The sequence below is a fragment of the Anabrus simplex genome, chromosome 8, assembly GCF_040414725.1.
Source record: "Anabrus simplex isolate iqAnaSimp1 chromosome 8, ASM4041472v1, whole genome shotgun sequence".
Taxonomy (NCBI): Eukaryota; Metazoa; Arthropoda; class Insecta; order Orthoptera; family Tettigoniidae; genus Anabrus; species Anabrus simplex.
Window position 1 is genome coordinate 207,549,662 of NC_090272.1, and position 21,883 is coordinate 207,571,544.

The 21,883-nt window shown below is 39.2% G+C and overlaps 1 protein-coding gene across 1 annotated transcript in view; it reads left to right on the forward strand.

Moving 5' to 3' along the window:
- PolQ (DNA polymerase theta) overlaps positions 1 to 21,883 on the forward strand; it is a 173,212-nt gene that overhangs the window by 15,751 nt on the left and 135,578 nt on the right. The window contains exons 4-8 of the mRNA XM_068229095.1: positions 3,659 to 3,783; positions 4,700 to 4,828; positions 4,936 to 5,137; positions 8,345 to 8,477; positions 14,600 to 14,752. Of these exons, the coding sequence (XP_068085196.1) occupies positions 3,659 to 3,783; positions 4,700 to 4,828; positions 4,936 to 5,137; positions 8,345 to 8,477; positions 14,600 to 14,752 (742 nt within the window). The remainder of the gene's footprint in view (positions 1 to 3,658; positions 3,784 to 4,699; positions 4,829 to 4,935; positions 5,138 to 8,344; positions 8,478 to 14,599; positions 14,753 to 21,883) is intronic.

The following is a 21,883-nucleotide window of genomic DNA, read 5'->3' on the forward strand; positions in this document are numbered from 1 at the left end:
GAGTTTAAAATGTGATAAAAGCTATCCAATTAAAACGATTGTTTTACTCACTAACGTACCTAACAAATAATAATAATTTTCTGTCCCCACGTGCTTTAAACGATTTTCAGAGACGCCAAACAAATCATACTAGAGTATGCGTTAAAAAAAAAGAAGCAATGAACGTACGAAATTAAACATGATAATAAAATGCATTACCGCCACACCTGTAGATATCCATAAATGCACTATCAGGGTGTTAATATACCTAACCTAAACAATGTGGTCTGTCTTATTTCATGGACAGCTGTTTGTAAAATCCTGATGTAATAAATGTAGAGAACAAGCATGAAATGTACTTTAAAAAAAAAAAATAATGGTCTGTGTTTCAACAGCCGCAGTTATCAAAAGAATATTTCCAGTTACTATGTATTACCAAATACAGTAGAGACAATACGCGGCACTCTGCGAGATTTCGAGGGAGAGCTATTAGAGCTCTCTCCCATCGGATTGACCTGAGAACTACTGATTCTGTCATAAGAGCACGTGTATTTGTGTATGAAGTTTCTGGTGTTATTTATGCGTTTTCAGTGAGTTGACATAATTAAATAGTAGCGTGTGTCATTCCTTGATATCTCCTCTCAACATGAGTGGAAAGGTATGTGCTGTGTTTGGCTGCAGTAACTATGAAGTAGAGAAGAATGTGCGGTCTTTCTTCAGTTTCCCTCGTGACAAGAAAATTTAAGTAATATTGTGTTTGCTTAAATGTTCTTCCAGTGAAAAAGAGATTTTTATAGTACTTCATAATCTTCTGACCTACTCGATCCATGTTTTAACTGGCTTAAAATATAATATGCATATTTTATTGTATAGTACAGCAGTTAACCTTCAATACCGATGTGTTGTTATAGGTGTGATCTGTGGCTTTGATACAATTCAGGAAACTACATTTGCATATGAGTGTGTCTGGTTGTGTTCCAAGTTACCCCATTTGGAATGCCGTAATGCGTTGTCAAGCACTGAAGAAAATATGGGTGATTTAAGAAATGTACATATTTTGTTGAAACAATATGATGATGCAAATTTGCTTTACCCTAATGTAATGGCATTATAGCAAGTATTGCTTATAGGGAAAGTTTGAATGTTTTTGAGGCTAAATTTATAGATTTTCTCTCTGTTAGTAGGCTTCAAGTTAAAAGGAAAATTGTCCAGCTCTTAAATGTAAATTCATTGAATCATGTATGTAAGGAATGTGCCGATATTTTTGTTGACAAGTGTTTTAATATGATGATACAATGCTTTTAAATGAGAGAAAAAAAGAAAAATCTAGCCTGAATGTTCAGGCAGGAATTCTAAAGCTAAAAAAGTAATGCATAAATGAAAGATCAAGCCCTTTCACAGCAGTCCATTTCACATCTTGATTATATGTCTAATTTCAGTCTTTAAATAATAACCTGTTAAATAATTTTTCTTTCATTTATCCAGAATTGCTTTAGCAACTTTGAAGTTAATATCTTAGTAACACTTTCTTTCTAGGCGTAATTTATTTATCCATTTCCGTATATACATTTCCATTGTTATTTGAATTTAGCGCGAATTTTCAGGTCAAGCCACTATGAGCGCCACTTGCGACTTGTCTTCCATTTTAACAAGGCTAAATAAAGAAATTGTCGCGTATTGTTTCTGCTGTATTTGTATTACATTCGGAAGTACAACTCGTAACATATGCTAATTATCAGTTGATGGTTTGGCATGCCTTCTACAGCACGACTTTATTTGGAAGGAGTGGCTTCTGCTACATATACATCAACTGGGAATATCAGAGACCATCTCCAGAAACCATTTGGGAATAGATTCACATTGTTTAGACTCTGTAGTCGGGAACAAAATGATTTTTAAAAGGTTCAAAAAGTCGGAACCTCGTATGCTCTCGATAGCAGTGCATGGCTCAAAGAGAATGAACTATTGCTGATGCGACTGACGATATGGCAGTGAGGATGACATCACTTGGAATTCCGACACGCTAGTAGCAGGGCAGGGAAGTTGGCGGCGCAAGGCGATAATTCAATATGAAAGCAGTGATCAGGTTTACTGTGTGGTAGGCCTACTGCTGAACTGACAGAAACAAATGACTGGCCATTAAGTTCTTTCGTATCAATATTTAATTATATGATAACACGATACCCTTATCCCTTTATTCTACGGGGTCGAGTATGAAGTGAGACGAATCTTCGTAGCGAGTTTTTACGGCCATATGCTCTTCGTGATGTCAACCTTACCAGAGGAATTAATGAGATGTAATGAATGATGTGATATGAGTAACTAAAACGGACTTTTATATGTACCGTAGGTCTAAAAGTCGTGTTCACCATTTATTGTCCTTTTACGTTTAGAAATACTGCCTTCCGGCGAAAATGGCCAATACATTCCAAGTTTGTTAAATAATAGTATAGAATGTTTACGCGTACAATTCATAGCTCTTTATAGCCTAGAAGTCATGTGTTCGCTGCCCAAAATTTTGAGGTAATCGCATATTGAACCCCTCTACTATTTTTGGCTGTAAAAGTGGGGAAAAAAGGGGTCTAATACGCGAGTAAATATGGTAGTTCAGGGATGTCCTAGACCAAGGTATAGATACAAGTATCATCTGCATTTTGCAAATTAGTCCATCTTTTGCCTTTTTCTGTAGTGTTTTAATGTCGCACTAACACATCAAAGGTTTCTGGCAACATGAGGCGGGAAAAAACTAGGATTGGGAAGATAGTGGTCGTAGCCTTAATTAAGGGAAAATGGGAAACTATGGAAAACCATCTTCATTGCTGCCAACGGTGGGATTCAAACCCACCATCTCCCAAACGCAAGCTCATTGCTGCGTGTGCCTCCTATTTGATTATGCTTAGTCAGTTAAAGCTCTCTACTGACTGTAATGATATTAGGCTTGTGAGGCCTAGGGAGGCTTGTATTTTCCTGTCTTTCTCAACCTTTCTCTATTCTTGTAACCTGTTGTCCTCATTCTGCATGGGGTCAGAACTATTTCTCTAAGAGGTTTTCTCTTAATACAACATTCATTACCATGGTTCCATGGCTAACTGGTTAGCATACTGGCCTTTAGTCCAAGGGCCTGGCCTCCTGGCTCGGGGACTGGATGTTGCTGCTGTCTTCATCAGTAGAGATCATCCTTGGTAGGGCCCCATCCTCAGAGGTATGCAGATCATTTATGTCTCCCACCGAGCTCGATAGCTGCAGTCGCTTGAGTGCGGTCAGTATCCTGTATTCGGAAGACAGTGGGTTCGAATCCCACTGTCGGCAGCCCTGAAGATGGTTTTCAGTGGTTTCCCATTTTTACATCAGGCAAATGCTGGGGCTGTACCTTAATTAAAGCCTTGGCTGCTTCCTTTCCACTCCTAGCCATTTCCTGTCCCATCGTCACCATAAGACTTATCCGTCCGTGCAGGTGCGACGTAAAACAAATTGTTTAAAAAAATTGTCTTCCAGAACCACACACAATTATTATTATTATTATTATTATTATTATTATTATTATTATTATTATTATTATTATTATTATTATTATTATTCCTTTAAACCAGTGATATCTTAATTTAAAATATTGTTTGTTTTGCACATATATGATTTTGAATAAAATAATTCTAGATGTTTCTGTTGCCACAATTTTCAGGATCTTCTGTCAAGCAGTGGTGTGCGAGTTGAAGGGTTAATGGGCAGTCATAGCCTACCTGGTGGTTTTCGTAGTGTTAATATTGCTGTCTGCACTATTGAGAAAGCAAACAGTCTTATTAACAGGTATGCATAATTGTAATTTTCTTGAATAATGTTGCATGTTTTAGTTACATCTTTTTCTAATATAACATTGTGCAGAGAAACGTTTTCTGCTGCAGTATTCACGTATGAGAAAGTTAATATTTTGTAACAAACCTAAGTAAATTAATTACAGTACTGTATAATTTTTAAATATAACTTAGAGCAGATCATACTCACACTACTGTTAATGAGTGCCAGAATGGGTGTCTCTGAAGCACGTAGAGACGGAATTGTTAAACGTCTTGTTGATGAGAAAATGAGCCCACAGGTTGTCACATCTATTTCCTTAGAGCATTCTTTAAAATTCCTGTCGTGTGTTCTACAAAATACTGTATTATGCGTGTTCAGTAAATATGTTTGCTTTGTGTTAGCATAATTTGTAACTCTATCATGGGGTTGTAAATTGTGAAAGTACTGAGAGTATTACATTTTGGCAGCACATGATTCGACTGGCTCTCTGCATGCTGACTGTCTGGGAGGAACGTGTCAGAAGTTGCAAATACCGGGCGAGTTGGCATGTTTTGACATGTTTTGGCTGCATTAGGCCATCTTCATCTATCTAGAATCAACTTAAAATTAATAACTCCCATATATCTTATGAATATAAATTTTATTCATGTTTTGTAACTTTTAATATATTAACTTTAAGTTAATTCTAGATAGCTGAAGATGGCCTGATGCAGCCGAAACATGTCCTGTTATTTTAATTTGATGTTTTTACAACTTGCAACTTTCAGGTATTGTTAAGGTTGATGATACTGTTCTGTTTACTACGATACTGATTAATTATGAGGTGCTGTTCTGTCAGTGATCTGGGAATGGCATAAAGTTAATAACAAAATGAATGATTCCAATATTTGTTAAGCTTCATGAATATGTCTGGTCCTTTCCTTTTCAGACTAATGGAGGAAGGATGCCTCAAGGATTTAGGTGCTATAGTAGTTGATGAGCTACATTTATTGGGAGATCAGTTTCGAGGATATATTCTTGAGTTGATGCTAACTAAAATAAAATATATGTGCACCATGTAAGTGTTCAGAGTAATTACAGATCCACATTTGTTCTCGTTTTTATTACTTACAGCCATGGGATATACCTCAGTTTTATGACTGATTTTTCATCTTTCTTTTGCAGGAACAGCAATATTTCTGTGCAGATTATTGGGATGTCAGCCACATTACCCAACCTGGACTTGTTGGCCAAGTGGCTGGGTGCTGATCTGTTTAAAACAGACTTTCGTCCCATACCTCTGCGTGAATTTCTAAAAGTGGGACCTACGGTTTATGATAAAGAAATGAAATTGCTATATCATTTACGAACTGAATATAATTTTAAGGTTTGCTGTGAATCATGAAATATGTAGTATACAGTAGAACCTGGTAATCTGAAATAACTGTCTGAAAATATCTTGTTATACAGTTACAACTAAAGTATTAGCAGTCACAAGGCAACATAGCAGATTTAGTTCCCTACTACTCCCAAAAGAAGATCGCTGATTTATCTAGATAATCGAAAATTCTATGTTACATATGTGGAAGTTGCTTAAATTAAGAGGAAAATACATATTGTCAAACAGTACATTATAAAATTCGCAAAATGTTGTAATGACTAGCGCCACATGACGTGCCGGTTTTTTCAGGTACCAGATTTCCAGCATCTGACTCCCTGCACCGAAAGAGTGTGTTCAGAATGACAAATATCCCAGTTTTCGTTGAAAATTTAAGACAACAATGATCGTTTAAAGAATGATTGAATTTCTACTATTTTAGTCATCGATACTCAACTGACAAGATTTGATGCTGGTGATTACTGTTTTAGGGGAAATACGACTAGGTAACTCTGTTAACTCTAATCAGGGGGAAAAATGGAAGTGGTCGGACTATAAAGAATGATGGTATTGGCAGAAGAAAGACAAGGCCACAAGGAGCATGAAAATTGATAATGAGGAACACACTAATGCTGTTTCACTGTACATGTTTTAAATGATCAATTTTTGTGAAATAATTCATATGTCATATTTAACTCTACTTGATTCCACCTGAGAAGGATTAAACTTAATTCTACTTGTTCTAGTGAATTATTATTTGTAATTCTAACTCCTTCTGCCAATCAATGGTAGAGTGTTGGCTTGTGGATCTTACAATCCCAGCAAAGGTTGTTGGATTTGAAGGGCTGAAAAGAGTCATGCGACACTCCATGTTGTACGATGTTGGCATGTCAAAGATCTTTGGTGACACATTTGGTATAAACCCGACAAAAATCATTAAAAAACTCTGCCATAGGCATCCAAGAGAGGCCTAGAATAAAACAGTGTCGAAATTGACGAGCAGACAGCCAGATGGCATCAAATTAAATTGTCTGCGCATGGAAGCTGAGGCCATGAAATTATTATATTTTTTATTATTACTGCTACTACTGCTGCTACTACTACTGTACGTCCAGCCCCTTGGCTGAATGGTCAGCAGTCAGCATAGTTTCCTTTGATTCAGAGCCCCCCCCAGGTTTGATTCCTGGCTGCATCTGAGATTTTAATTCCCCTTGCTCGGGGAGTGGATGTTTGTAATGTCCCCAACAGCCCTGCAACTTACACACCACACATAACACTATCCTCCACCACAAACTATCTTCCCCCACAATAACACATAGTTTTCCATACACGGTCAATACTGCCTACCCTCGTTGGAGGGTCTGCCTTCGCTGCACCAGGGTAGCAATATCTACACAAAATTATTATTATTATTATTATTATTATTATTATTATTATTATTATTATTAATTATACTGTTCCCTGTACTTCAGTGTTCTTTCTGTTTTATGAGTAACAAATAAAACACCCTTGTAAGCATGAATTAAAGTCTTCTGGGGGTACAGTACTGAAATTCAACTTTCCGTGAATCTGTATTTTCATATTCATTTGACTAGAAGTGAGAGGATGCCCTAAGCATGTGCCTGTAAACTGGAGAACCGACAATACACAATGTATTTTATTTCCTCAACTGAGAGATGCCCATACCTTCTAGAGGGGTTCCTACAGCCATAGCTGTTGCCCTGAGAGTTGAATTAATTACTGCTACTCAACACTCAACAAGCTTCCTCTCTGGATTAGTGGTAGAGTGTCAACCTTCAGATTTGAAGATTGCAGGTTCAAACTTGGCTTTTTAAGGATAGAAAAACCGTTCATTTGGCACTTCATGTTGGTATGAAGATCTCTGTAACACATTTGTTGTATACCCAAAAGAATCAATTAGTATTGGGCCATGAGTAACCCAACAGAGTTCTGGTTTCTGTGCCTCTGCTAGAATAACACATCAAAATTGACAAATAGGCAGCCTAAATGATTTCAATGCAGACCGCTTATATAGTGTTACTGAGGCTTTACAATTTTTTAACACCCTTTACAAGTTACTGGCAGAGCCTTCGTGGCTTAGGCAGCAGCCTGCCAGCCTCTCACCGCTGGGTTCTGTAGTTCAAATCTCGGTCACTCCCTGTGAAATTTGTGCTGAGCAAAGTAGAGGTAGGACGTGTTTCTCTTCAGGTACTGCAGTTTTCCCTGTCATCTTTCATTCCAGCAACACTCCAGTATCATTTCATTTCATCTGTCAGTCATTAATTATTACCCCAGAGGAGTGCGACGGGCCTTGGCAGCCGGTGCATTTTCTATTCTCGCTGTTAGATGGAGGCTTCATTCATCCTTTCCTGACCTGGTCGAATGACTGGAAACAGGCTGAGGATTTTCATTTTTTCACAAGGTTACTGGCTGTATGGTCTATTCTGTTACCCGAGAAGGTATCTTTGTGAAATATTTCCTTGACCAGACACAAGTTCAATAAAGAGGATGAATATCCCATAGTGGCAGCAGTAATTAAATTTGCATATAAACACAGGAAAAGGGATGAGGTAAAAGGGTCATGCAATTGGTAGAAAATATATATTTGCTATTTGCTTTACGTTGCACCGACACAGATGGTAGAAAATATGGAACACAAGACAAACACAGAAGGTAAAAAGTAACCCAAAGGATTAATATAAATGAGAAGGGAACTAAGAAGAATACAAATCTAAATCAAACTAGGAATGAGGCTAGGAACATACACAAAGCCTTAACTTAAAGGTAGGTTAGAATGGGACAAAGGAGCAGCAGAAAGGAGATATAAACACAGCAGGTAAAAGACAAACTCCACATCCTCCTATATCAAGTGAGAGATGGTGGGTTTGAACCATACTATCAGCAGCCCTGAAGATGATTTTTGCTGTTTCCCATTTTCTGACTTAGCATTGTACTTTAATTAGGGCACAGCTGCTTCATTCCCACTCCTAACCCTTCCTTGCCCATTGTTGCCAGAAACTTATTCAAGTTAGTACAACATTAAACAAAGTTTCCATTGTTTTCTGATGCCTCACTTACCTATCACTGTGTTTATCATTTGCGTTCCAATCCTCATTCCTTGTTTTCTGTTTTTTATTTTTTTTAATGTTATGTTGTTATTATAGCTAGATATACTGATCTTTTTTTCATAATACAATTTTCATCTATAAACTGTAGGATGATCCAGACCACATCATTCATTTATGTTTGGAGACTATATTTGATGGCCACTCATCACTGATATTCTGTCCTACAAAAAATTGGTGTGAAAAACTTGCCGAGAGCATTGCTAAAGAATTGCGTACTTTAGGTAAGTATTTTAACTATGTTATTTGAGTGGAATAACTATACTTTGAGCACAGAATCTAAATGGTTGTTCCTTTTCAGATATTTCAGTTATCAATTTTTGTATCCAGAACATATTTCTTATGGTGCTTGCGTTTGGATTTTCCTCCATAGCAGTGCCCTCAGTTAACTTCAGTCATTCTAGTACAGACACCATATTCACAGGAAGTACATAGAACTGCAAACTGTTTTATATTGGGCCCCTAATGAAACTATTTTTACTTTTTTTAAATTCTACAGTATTTTATTTTTTACATTGTACCTGTTTAATTAATGGCCAATGCATCATATCCATTTACCTGGGCTTTAGGATGCGTTTTCTCCTAGGACATAGTTGTTGTTTTTGTTTGGGTCATCAGTTCATAGATTGGTTTGATTCAGATATCTAATCCACCCTATCCTTTTCTAACCTTTCCATTTCTGCATAACTACAGTACTACATCTACTCTAATCTGTTTTTCATGTTCATTCTTGGTCTACGCCTACTGTTCTTACCACCTACACTTCAATCAACTGAGCAAGTCCTGGATATCTTAAGATATGTCTTATCATTCGACCTCTTCTTCTCGTCAGATTTTGCCAAATTGTTCCCCTCTCACAATTCAATTCAGTATTTCTTCATTTTTGATTTGATCTACCCCCATTCTTCTGTAACACCACATTTAACAAGTTTCTGTGCTCTTTCTTTTTGAGCTAGTTATTGTTCACATTTCACTTCCATACAGTGCTAAGCTCCAGACAAAAGTCTTAAAAAAGTCTTTCAATTCCTATATCGATGTTCACAGTGAGCAAAATTCTTTTCTTAAGAAAGGCCTTTTTTTGCTTTGTGCTGTTCTGCATTTTATGTCCTCTTTACTTCTGCAATCATTAGTTATTCTACTACCCAATTAACAATATTTATCTACTTCCTTAAGGACTTCATTTCCTAACCTAATATTTCCTGCATCTCCTGACTTCATTCGACCGTACTCCATTACTTTTCTTTTGGATTTACAGTAAAATCTTGTTAAGACATTTCTGCAGGGGACAATAAAAATGAACGTGTTAAGCGAGAAAACGCACTACTGAATATACAAATAAAAACTGTCCAACAAGGATATGGAAACACTAGATACAATTTTTTCCGACATGAGAGCATTTGGACATTATAAATTTTCCAGCTAACTCATTCCTGGTAGCCAGCATTTCGCCCCAGTGTGCTAAGTCGGGCTCATCAATTGGTAAAGAGCACACCCACTGAGATGCATGGCTAGTGCATACCACGGAGGCCACTGCGTAGGCTATTTGAAGCCACCGGCAGTGCCAATGCACTACGAGAGACTTTGTCTCATTACAAAAAATTGATGCTTGCCTGGCCATCAGATGATATAGATGTCGATTCCCATAGGGAACCTTAAATATTTGTCCCGAATGAGTAAATTTATAAAACCAATATAAATGGTCCGTTATTGGACACAAAAAAATTACTCATTCAGGGCAAATATTTCAGGTTCCCTATGGGAATCAACATTTATATCATGAGAGCATTTTACATCGTGTATCCGCGGGTACAGTGAAAACTATATCTACCATTTCTAAAGATGAGAGGAAAGTATTAAAAGGGTGAAAAACAGAAGAACAAATAGGAAAACCGTTTCTGCTGGGGCTTTTAAAATAACAAGTGCACTGAAAGTGTGGAATACACCAAACAATAGTGAAAATATATGTGGAGGGGCCAATAAAAATATCCAAGTATTATTGCAGATCACTCCCTTTCTAAAACAAATGTTAGTAGAAGCCTTTTATTATGGAGCAGTGGATTATTAAATGTTATTTTCTGGTCACACTCTTAGATAGTGAATTGGAGGTTACACTCGACTCTGAGTGACTGGGAGGAATGACTTTGACTTCCATTTTGAATAAAATTCGACCAGCTCGAGTTATAGAGTTGAAACTCGAAGGTGTAAGTTCAACATTCACGACCTGTGCACACTTTAAGATGCGGACGCCAGTCCACTTTCTGAAGGATTTTAATTTTGTCTTCATATGTAAGGAATTTCACGCCTTTTATCGTATCCATAACTAGGTTATCACAAGACAAATATGCACCATGTTAGTCACTTTCACACGATTATGTTCCTAATCCAGATATAAGCTACCATATCACGTGACAAAAACTTCACTATACAACTCAATACAAAATATATGTCTAACTTCTGAATGGAATGCGAAAAACATGCACAAATACGCTCACTTTTTCCGTAATCACACAGCTGTGCCGACGACTCTTAACCGAGTTGTAAATCATGATTCTTTCACAAGGGATGACAAGTAACATTTTCAGGGCTAGGGAAAATGTGATTGTACTGTAGTAAGGGGTAATGGCAAAAATTTGTCATGCGATGGGTATGTTTATATGTTCCTAATCCAGATGTAGACTACCGTATCACGGGACAAGTATTCACTACACTTCACTTTGCCACTCAATACAAAATAAATTTCTAACTTCTGAATGGAATGCAAAATACAAGCACAAACAGATGCACTGTGTTATTCAGTAATTGTGCTGTTAACCGGCAAACAAAACTGAACATTCCTGAGGCTAACGGCTTGCTCCACGAACGTACAACTTATCCTGTGAAGTTCAGGAATTCAAGGCCTTTTCCTGTGATCATACAACTATGGCGACGGGTCATACTGAGTTGAAAATCACGTTTGTTTCACAAGGGATGACAAACAACATTTTCAGGGTTAGAAAAAATGTGATCGTACGAAACGGTAATAGCAAAAATTCGTGATGCGATAAACGAGGTATTTTTATATAGATTTAATACGATGGGAATTGGGACTTTGAATTTACAATGTTCTATGTGAGAAAACGTTTAACGAGGAATGCACTAACGAGGTTTCACTGTATTTACTTTCCTTTTGTACCCCTTCTTTAAAACTGTGTCCATACCAATTGACAATTTCTCCTGATCTTCTGCATACTCAGAAAAAATAGCATCAGTAATATATGAAGTGAAACTGAATCAAGGCGCTGCAAACCTGATGCGGAGAGCTTGACGTGATCAATGGTATTCTGAAAGAAAGAAATCAGCTCCTAAATTAAACTATCTTTACACCAGTCTGTTTTCTGAGTGAATTTACTGTATGGTAGTGAAAGCTGGGTAGACTTAGGATATCATATTCATAGGTTGGAAGTAACAGACATGAAAGTAGCCAGGATGATTGCTGGTGCAAACAGATGGGAACAATGGTAGGTGGGTGCTTGAGATTGGGAGGTAAAGGTTAAGTTAGGAATAGTGTATGAAACTGCTTATGAATCGGCTTTGGTGGTGGCGTCTTGTGAGGCAGAGGGAGAACAAGTTACCTAGGAGAATAATGAACTTGGCTATAGAGGGAAAGAGAAGTGGGAGACCAAGTTGATGGTTTTACTTGGTTTTTAAGATTTTAAAGATAAGAGGCATGGAACTAAACCAAGTCATAGGGATAGTTGCGAGTAGAGGATTGTTTAGGCACTTAGTTAATTGAAAGGGGCTTGCTGATTGAATGCTGAAAAGCATAACAGTCTACATATAATGGAGATGTATATTTATATATTATGTTTTGGCATTTGGTCAGCTATGCAAGAGGGTCTTTAAGAATAAATACCTAACAGTTCATACCAAACTCATGGTGTATGAATCAGTCATCATTACAGCGTTACTCTATGAATGTGAAACCTGGATCCTATACTGCTTTGGCATCAAGAATCATGAATGTTTTCATCAGCAGAAACTTTGTTTAATCTTAAATATCAAATGGGAGAACCATGTTTCCAATCTTGCAGTTCTTGAGAAAGTTGCATGTACAGTATATAAGCCTCTGTCATTGACCGTCGGCTTCGGTGGACTAGACATGTGTCATATGAGCGACACCAGGCTTCCTCTCCAATTCCTTTATGGTGAACTTTCCTCCGGCAGAAGACCCTGTGGTGCCCCTTTGAAGTGTTATAAAGATCAGCCAACATCAATTCTCAAACCTGGGACACACTTAGCGAAGATCGCTTGCTTTGGCACCAAACCACCTATAATGCTATTGAATGTTTTGAGCAAGAGCGTCACAGGCATGAAGAGGTTAAACGACAGTTACACATACTTCATCAGATGCAGACTTGTTTTCCCCTATCCATCAAGTGCAATCTGTGTTGACACACATTTCATGCTAGAATTGGCTTGTTTAATCATCAAAACTACAAGCAAAAATAGCATTGAGTACTAGTGGATTGTAGGCAAATAATTTGTATACTCAGAAACGAGTGGCAGCTTACGGCGGCGGGTATGTTTATATATTCTGTATTTATAGTAAAACTACGAGGGCAGATCAGAAAATAAGTTGCACTTCCCAGTTATGGCCATTTATTACACCACCTATACAACAGCAACACGACTATAACGACATACACTGTAACGTCACTTTTCCAAATAGTTTCCAAGAGACTTCAAACATTTCTGCGAACGCACAACCAAATTGTCGATGCCCGATGCATAGAAATTTCCTTCAGCGTTCTTCAACCACTCGGAGACAGCGGCCTTCACCTCCTCATCGGTCTGGAAACGTCGCCCACCGAGCTCCGTTTTGAGCTTACCGAACAGATGAAAGTCACATGGCGCTAGGTCGGGACTGTAGGGTGTATGTTGCCAGATCTCTCACTTGAAACGCTGCAGCAGTTCTCTCATTTGGCGGGCCTTGTGAGGTTTTGCATTATCGTGCAACAAAATCACACTGGCGCTCAATTTCCCCCGGCGCTTCTCTTTAATCGCTTTACGCAACCGGTGCAACGTTTGACAATACGACGCCGTGTTCATCGTCGTTCCTTTCAGCACGAATTCCACGTGCAGCAAACCCTCCATGTCAGAGAACACTGTCGCCATAACCTTACCGGCTGAAGGTTGAACCTTGGCCTTCTTTCGTTGTGGTGATGAGGGGTGCACCCATTCCATTGATGTTCGCTTCGTTTCGGGGGGTGAAGTGGTGGACCCACGTTTTGTCGCCTGTGACGATTCGCCGCAGAAACCCGTTGCCGTCTGCGGCATAGCGTTGCAAAAATGCCAGGGAGGATTGAAAACATTGTCCCTTGTGCTCATCGGTGAGAAGACGTGGGACCCATCTTTGACAAAGCTTACGATATCCAAGGTCCTCGTGAACAATGGCGAACACACTGCCATACGACATGTTCACCTGCGTCGCGATTTCTCTCAGTTTAATGCGCCAGTTCTGTCTAATGATCGCATTCACACTGTTGACCTTTGCACGGGTCCTGGACGTTGTGGGCCTGCCTTCGCGATGGTTGTCCGTGATATCCGTGCGTCCGGCTTCCAATTGCTGACACCACTTTACGATACATTGCCGGGAAATGGCCCGCTCCCCATACACAGCACTAATTTCACGATGAATGTCCATGCAATTCTTCCTTTTGTCCCATAGGAATTGGATTGTCGCACGCACCTCATATTTGGAGTGAACATCCAATTGACGCGCCATTGCATTTGGCCGCTATTCACACAATACTAGACGAGACACCACAGTGACCTGCCTAACAGACGTGTGGGCAGTGTCTGTCCCTTTCTCCGCTGTGCCCACGTTTGCGACACACAGCGCGCTGCTGCGGCGCGTTAGTGCAACTAACCTTTTGATCCACCTACGTATGATACTTGGGTACTTATTATACAGTCCTATATATTTACTTGTTGATACATGAAGTTCGGTAAAAGCATTTGTACTTTTAGTTTCTGGGATATATGATGAAGTAAATGTGTAAATGTTATCCTTGCATTTTATAACGGTCAGTTATGTGTAGGGGCAAAGATATGTATTGTAATTTATTTTTTGTATGTTATATTGGGTGCTCTAGACATTTTCTGATTTTTACACTTCTATTCTAAAGGTATCTTATTATCTAAACTATGTGATGGAAAGTGTTTATTTTGGACACAGGTTTGTTGTATATCGTAACTGATGAAACACTGTTCTTTATTTTATATAACTGAAATCTATACTATTTTCTAATATATTATGGACATCATTTTAACATGAGATACTTTCTAAGGAGCTTTTCGGTTTCAGGTAATTCTGGCCATCCCTTGGGATTAAAATTACGTGAGCAGCTTGATTCAGGTGCTATTGCTGAAGCTCTTGAGCAGTTGAAGATGTGTCCAGTTGGTTTAGATGCTGTTTTGAAGAAAGTTGTTGCATTTGGAGTGGCATTTCATCACGCTGGTATGTTTAAATTTCTGATGTAAAGAATATTGTGCTTCTGTTTCACTTATTTAAAGTTAGAAATTTCATATTTCTTTACGGATTTTAAACTGGATTTGTGGATGAGAATTTTTTACATGACTGTGACAGAGATTTTCATAGAAAATAATAGAAATTCTCTCTTTCCTTGGAAATATTGGATGTTAATTGATATGCCGTATTTACTCATGTATTAGACCCCCCCCCCCCTCTGGCTTTTCGAGACAAAGAAAATGAAGACTAATCTCACCTATAAGACCCCCGCAACGTAATTCGTCAGAGGACGACGACGATTGTGGTTCGAAGCAAGTACAAGTCTTATTGCAGCTCTGATGATATCACACAAATTTGTGAATAGTTTCGTCCGTACGACCTACGCAATGAAAATGCGTCGAATCCATGCCGTATATCTGTGTTTCGTAATTAAGAAATGTCCGCTCTGTAGCGTAGGTCTACTGCAGCTCTGACGTCGCACAAATAGATGAATAGGCCTAGCTTCGTGTCCAACCCGCGCATTGCAAGCATGCATCAGTCATGCTATATGTCTGTGTTTTGTAGTTAAAAGCAGTACATGTAACTCCCCTCCACTGGGGGTATGTCTAAAAAGAGCTGTACTACCTCGGGATGAGGAAACGAGTTTACTTTAGTTGAGAAATATTCGCGGTTGTTTCTATTTATACAGCAGGCGAGATCATTAACAAAGTGGTCATTTAATATCTCTTATCTCGGGCCAATATAAGTATATATTTGGAGAGAAGTAAGTTTAAAACGTGATAAAAGCTATCCAATTAAAATTATTGTTTTACTCGCCAATGTACCTAACAAATAATAATAATAATAATAATTTTATGTCCCCACGTACAGTACTTTAAAAGATTTTCGGAGACGCCAAACAAAACATACCGTACTAGGGTATGTGTTAATAAAAAAAAGAGACAACGAACGTACGAAATTAAACATTATGATAATAAAAGCGCATTACTACCACACCTATAGATATCCATAAATGCGGTATATTTTCCTGTTATTTATTTTTATTTTTTCCGTCAAACTTTTGGCACTATCAGAGCGATAATATACCTAACCTAAACAATGTGATCTGTCTTATCTCATGGACAGCTGTTTACCCAAATCCTGATGTAATAAATGTAGAGAACAGGCATAAAATATCCTTAAAAATAAGGGTCTGTGTGTCAACAGCCGCAGTTACCAAAAGAATGATTCCGGTTACTATGTATTACATTCGGAAGTACAACTCGTAACATACGCTAGTTATCAGCTGATGGTTTGGCAAGCCTTCTACAGCATGGCTTTATTCGGAAGGAGTGGCTTCTGCTACATATACACCAACTGGGAATATCAGAGATCATCTGGGAATAGATTTACACTGTTTAGACTCTATAGTCGGGAACAAATTTATTTTTAAAAGGTTCAAAAAACAGGACCTCGTATGCTCTTGATTGCAGTGCATGGCTCAAAGAGAATGAAGCATGGCTGACACGACTGGCGAGAGATAGCAGTGAAGATGACGTCACTTAGAATGCCGACACGCCGGTAGCAAGGCAGGGAAGTTGGCAGCGCAAGGAGATAATTCAAATGAAAACAGTGATCAGGTTTACTGTGTGCTAGGACTGCTGAACTGACAGAGATGAATGACTGGCCATTAAGTTCTTTTGTATCAATATTTAATTATATGATAACACGATACCCTTATCCCTTTCTTCTACGGGATCAAGTATGAAGTGAGACAAATCTTCGTAGCGAGTTTTTACGGCCGTATGCCCTTCCTGACGTCAATCTCACCAGAGGAATTAATGAGATATAACAAATGACGTGATATGAGTATCTAAAACGGACTTTATATGTACCGTAGGCCTAAAAGTCGTGTTCACCATTTATTGTCTTTTTACATTTAGGAATACTGCCTTCCGGCGAAAATAGCCAATATAACTTAAATACATTCTAAGTTTGTTGAATAATAGTATGCATAGAATGTTTACACGTACAATTTATAGCTCTTTATAACCTAGAAGTCATGTGTTCGCTGCACAAAATTTTGAGGTTATCGCATATTGGACCCCCTTTACTTTTTCGGCTGTAAAAGTGGGGAAAAAAAGGGGTCTAATACCCGAGTAAATAAGATATATACATATATTGCCCTAGGCACTGATTTCTTTCTAACTAAGGCTGTGTGCCTAGAATCTGCCTTTAAAGCAGTAAGTAATATTTAAAAACGAAGAGTCACTAACTATGTATTGCATTACACTCCATCTTTCAGTACTCACAAAGTTGAGTATAAAGTGATGGCTTCCTGAAAATTATATAATTTTTGTCATTCCTCTAAATATTATGGTTACTTCAATATCCTGTTGAAAATCACAAACTTTCCTCAGGATCTGTCTCACAGCCTGTCTGTCTGGAAGTTGTCAGCCCCAGTTCCTTTATGTCCTCAGCGTCCATCAGGCACGGGTTTCAGCCATGAACATGTGTTTGGTCGGTCTGTTGGGAGACAATCTTGCCATGTGACCATAGAAAGCTACCCTCCTTTCCTTGGCACAGTCAAAGAGCCTCTCTATCTGCGAGTAGAGCTCTGAATTGCAACTTCGCTGTTATTCCCAATCTTCCAGTACCTGAGAATTCTTCTCTCTCCGACTCCCAGTTTCTCAGTCAAGCACTTTCTATTAAGTGACAGAAATTCCATTGCATATGAGGCTTTTGGACAAATGTCTGCTGTGTAATTTTTCAGCTCCAGTTTTTGTTACAGGCATTGCTTGTTGTAGGTGTTTTGAGTCAGTCGATAAGCCGATTCCAGCTTGTTAAGTACTCAGCTAGGAGGTGATGTTTTCCTTGTAGTCTTAAACCAGCTTGCCATGTGAGTCTCTGAAGTGAAGGCTCAGTGTAGTGTATTCACTGAGATTCTGCTTGAAAGTTCTGTAAAAGTCTTGGGAGTTTATTTTTAGTGGAGCTCTCTTGGTAGCATGTGAAGGCTTATTTGATTCTTTGGATTATCTTGGCTGTAAGCATCTAATGTTCCAAGAATTTCTCCCAGTTTGACTTGATCTTCTGGGAGTTACATTTTAGCAATGCTCTTTGTCTTTGGGCTATTACATAGATAATCTTCAGTCCATTACAAAGGCTTCCTTCTGGTAGTCTCAGTTATTCAGATCTGTATTGACATGATATGGGCTTTTGGGCTTATGCCATGTCAAGAAAACAAGGTGAAAATTTTTAAGTTTCGCAGAAAACTTGCTCCACGTCTTCAGAAGAAAATCTCGACTGTTCACAAGGGAGAATCCTCCAATAATGAAAGTTTGAATTTAGACGTTAGTAATAGAAGTGTAAGTGGTACATTCATCACCAGATGGCTCACCGTACATGGTACAGCGTTAGCATTCGAAGCAGAAGCTGATGACACCACAGAATCGGTCTGGGAGGGGAAAGTATGACATTGACACAAGCTTGGAATAAAACCTCTGGTGATGAGGAATGTACAGATTTGGAAAACACTGAACGAGATAACAATAGTGAAAGAACAGGGAAGGGCACTGTCTACATAAATCCTTAATGGCTGCCAACCATGTATTACTTTAATTGATAGCCAGTGTCCCTGTTGAAATTGTTAGGATTTCTACGTATTTCCACAGCTTTCCATGCAATCCTAGACCTATAGTGTCTAGTGTGGGTAAGAGCTCGAACATCTTGGAACACGACATCATGACCCGATGATGGGGTGTGCTCATCTAAATACCTAAGCAAGTTGCTTCACCCACATATAGGACTTACTGAATCATACGTTGGGGACTCTCTGTACTTCATCAATAAGTTGTCAACCTTAGCTCTTCAACCAAATGCACATCTGGTGAGTTTCAGTGTGGAGTCCTTGTTCACTAAAGTGCCAAATGACTCGGTCATGTCTCTTATTGAGCATCTGTTCCCTGTGGACATTAATTATTTCACCACTGCATGACTTCGAGCTATTTCTTGTGGAGTGGGCAATTTTACGAACAGACGGATGGGGTGACTATGGGAAGTCCACTCTTGCCAGTAGTGGCTAATTTCTTTATGGAGCATTTTGAGAAGGCGGCTATTGCTTCGGCGCCTGTCAAATCTGTGATTTGGTGGAGGTATGTTGATGACACATTTGTGGTATGGACAAAAGGTCCTGAGAAATTTCATGTATTTTTAAACCACTTAAATTAGCAACATCCTCAATTAAATTCACTATGGAGATGGAGTCAGATCAATGCCTTCCTTTCTTGGATGTTGTAGTAAGAAAGAAACTGGACGGCTCCTTAGGACATACAGTCTATTGTAAGCCTATCCACATGAATCGCTACCTCCATACAGATTTCACCACCATCCAGCACAAAAACAGGGCATTCTCACGACACTCACTACAAGAGCGACATGAATTTATGAGCCATCAGATATCCTGGAGGAAATGGACACACTCAAAGTCATGTCCAGGATAATGGTTACAACAATGTACAGATTCATAGAGCCCTGCATCCCAGAGGGACAACCAAGCAAAGCTCACAGAAAGAAGAAGTGAAGGGAACTGCCTGCCTCCCTTACATTCACAAGATCACAGACCGAATTGCCAAGGACCTCCGCAAGAACAATATAAAAATCATGTTTTCTACAGTCACAAAATTTGCTCACAGTTTTGGGTAATGCAAGGACAAATTGTCCCCACTATTACATCCTGGGGTGTACAAAATTCCCTGTACTTGCGGCAAGGTATACATTGGCCAAACATGCCGGTTCATTCTGACTCGCATCAAGGTACACCAAAGAAATATCCGTCTCAACCAGCCAAACAAATCAGCAGTAGCTGAGCACACCCTATCGTCGGGTCATGTTGTAGTGTTCCAAGATGTTCGAGCTCTTAACCACACTAGACACTATAGGTCTAGAATTATACCGGAAGCTGTGGAAATATGTAGAAATCCTAACAATTTCAACAGGGACACTGGCTATTAATTAAGTAATACGTGGTTGCCAGCCAATAAGGATTTATATAGGTAGTTCTTTTCTCTGTCCTTTCACTGTTGTTGTTTCGTTTTGGTGTTTTCCAAATTTGCACGTTCCTCATCACCAGATTTTTCATTCCAGGCTTGTGTCAGTGTCATACTTTCATAATGTGGTACACACATTATGCCCCTCTCCTCCCAGACCAATTCTGATGGTGCCGTCAGCTTCCACTTCGAATGCTAGCACTGTACCGCTTACGGTGAACCAGCTGGTGAGACTGAACGTACCACTTGCACTTCTATTACCAACGTCTAAATTCAAACTTTCATTATTGAAGAAGTCTTCCTCAGGAACAGTAAATGTTTTCTTCTGTAGACATGGAGCAAGTTCTCTGCAAAACTTGTTTTCTTCACATGGCATAAGCCCAAAAGTCTGTATCATGTCTACAAGTAGGGGCCGTGAAGGCATCATTGTTAACATCAGATCTGTGTTGTTCAACTTCTGATTTCTTGGTTGTTCCTAAGTCATTCCGTGTCAGATCTGATTGTTCTGGGAGGCTTTGTGCCATCTGGTGATCTGGACAGCAGTCTCAGTTTGATCTTTGAGAGATAGTGATCCAAACCCAGGCTGGCACCCCTTGGTACTTCAACGTTTTGTGTATTTTCCTTTGGGACTTTCTCGAGATAGCCACATCGTCTATTTGGAACTTGTGCAGATTAGTGTTGGGAGAGATCCAGGTCTCTTCTTTCCTAGGTAAATGTCTGGAGGCTGTGGACTGCATGATCAAGCCAAAAGTCCTACACAGTTCAACCAGTCATTCTCTCTTGCAGTTAATTTGCTTGTGTGCTAGATAATTACCTACTCTATTTCTGTATTTTCTCTCTCCTTCCAACTGGGCAATGAAGTCACCTAACAGTATGGTGGTATATTTCTCTGGGATTTTAGAGAGAATTTACTCCTGTTATTGTAGATGGGAGCATGGGCATTGACTAAAATGTAGCCCTTTTTAGTGCTCTTGAGAGAGGATACATATTAGACAGCTTAGAGAGGTAAAAACCGAGCGGTTAGGGGTGCGCAACTGTGAGCTTGCATTCAGGAGATAATGGGGTTCGAACCCCACTGTCGACAGCCCTGAAGATGTTTTCTGTGGTTTCCCATGTTCACACCAAGCAAATGCTGGGTTTGTACCTTAACCCCTAAACTGGGGAATAGTTTCATAACATCAAGCAGCCAGTGGGCAATTATTCAGCGCAACGCGCACTGTAGGAATGGGTACAGTAGGGTGCGGCAGATGAAAATACAAAAAACAAAAATAAACCCCATAGCACTACAGCACTTGAAGGGCCTTGGCCTACCAAGCGACCGCTGCTCAGCCCGAAGGCCTGCAGATTACGAAGTGTCATGTGGTCAGCACGACGAATCCTCTCGGCCGTTATTCTTGACTTTCTCGACTGGGGCCGCTATCTCATCGTCGGATAACTCCTCAATTCTAATCACGTAGGCTGAGTGGACCTCGAACCAGCCCTCAGGTCCAGGTAAAAATTCCTAACCTGTCCGGGAATCGAACCCGGAGCCTCCGGGTAAGAGGCAGGACCGCTACCCCTACACCATGGGCCGGCGTAGATGTGAATACTCTACAGGAAAATATATTTTACTTGATTTATTTAAATTATGAGTGATATAGTAGAAATTGAATAGCATTATGTTATTACCGTTTTTCTTGTAAACCCGTAAATATATACATATATACACAGCGTGTTCATACAAAAGTGAATTTAAAAAGTGTTCCTTTCATTATTATGATGACATTTTTCAAATTTTCAGATATGCATCAATAGGTTCTACATACTTTCTGGTTCATAGGTCATTCAGAAATTGCGCACAGTGTGGTAAATACGGAAGCAAGGGCAAGCACAAAGTGCCACGTCACATTTCTCACGGTAGTAGATAGTTTCTCGTCGCCTCTGGTTTTACAGACACACAACGCAATGTTTTCTTGAGTGATTCCTACATCCGGTCGGCGGATTCTCAGATAATTCAACGTCTTTCCTAACCAAGCCATTATCACGTCACACGGAACAGTTTACCAGCATATACAGACCAATTTACAAAACGTTATCAGAACATGGACAATGGAGT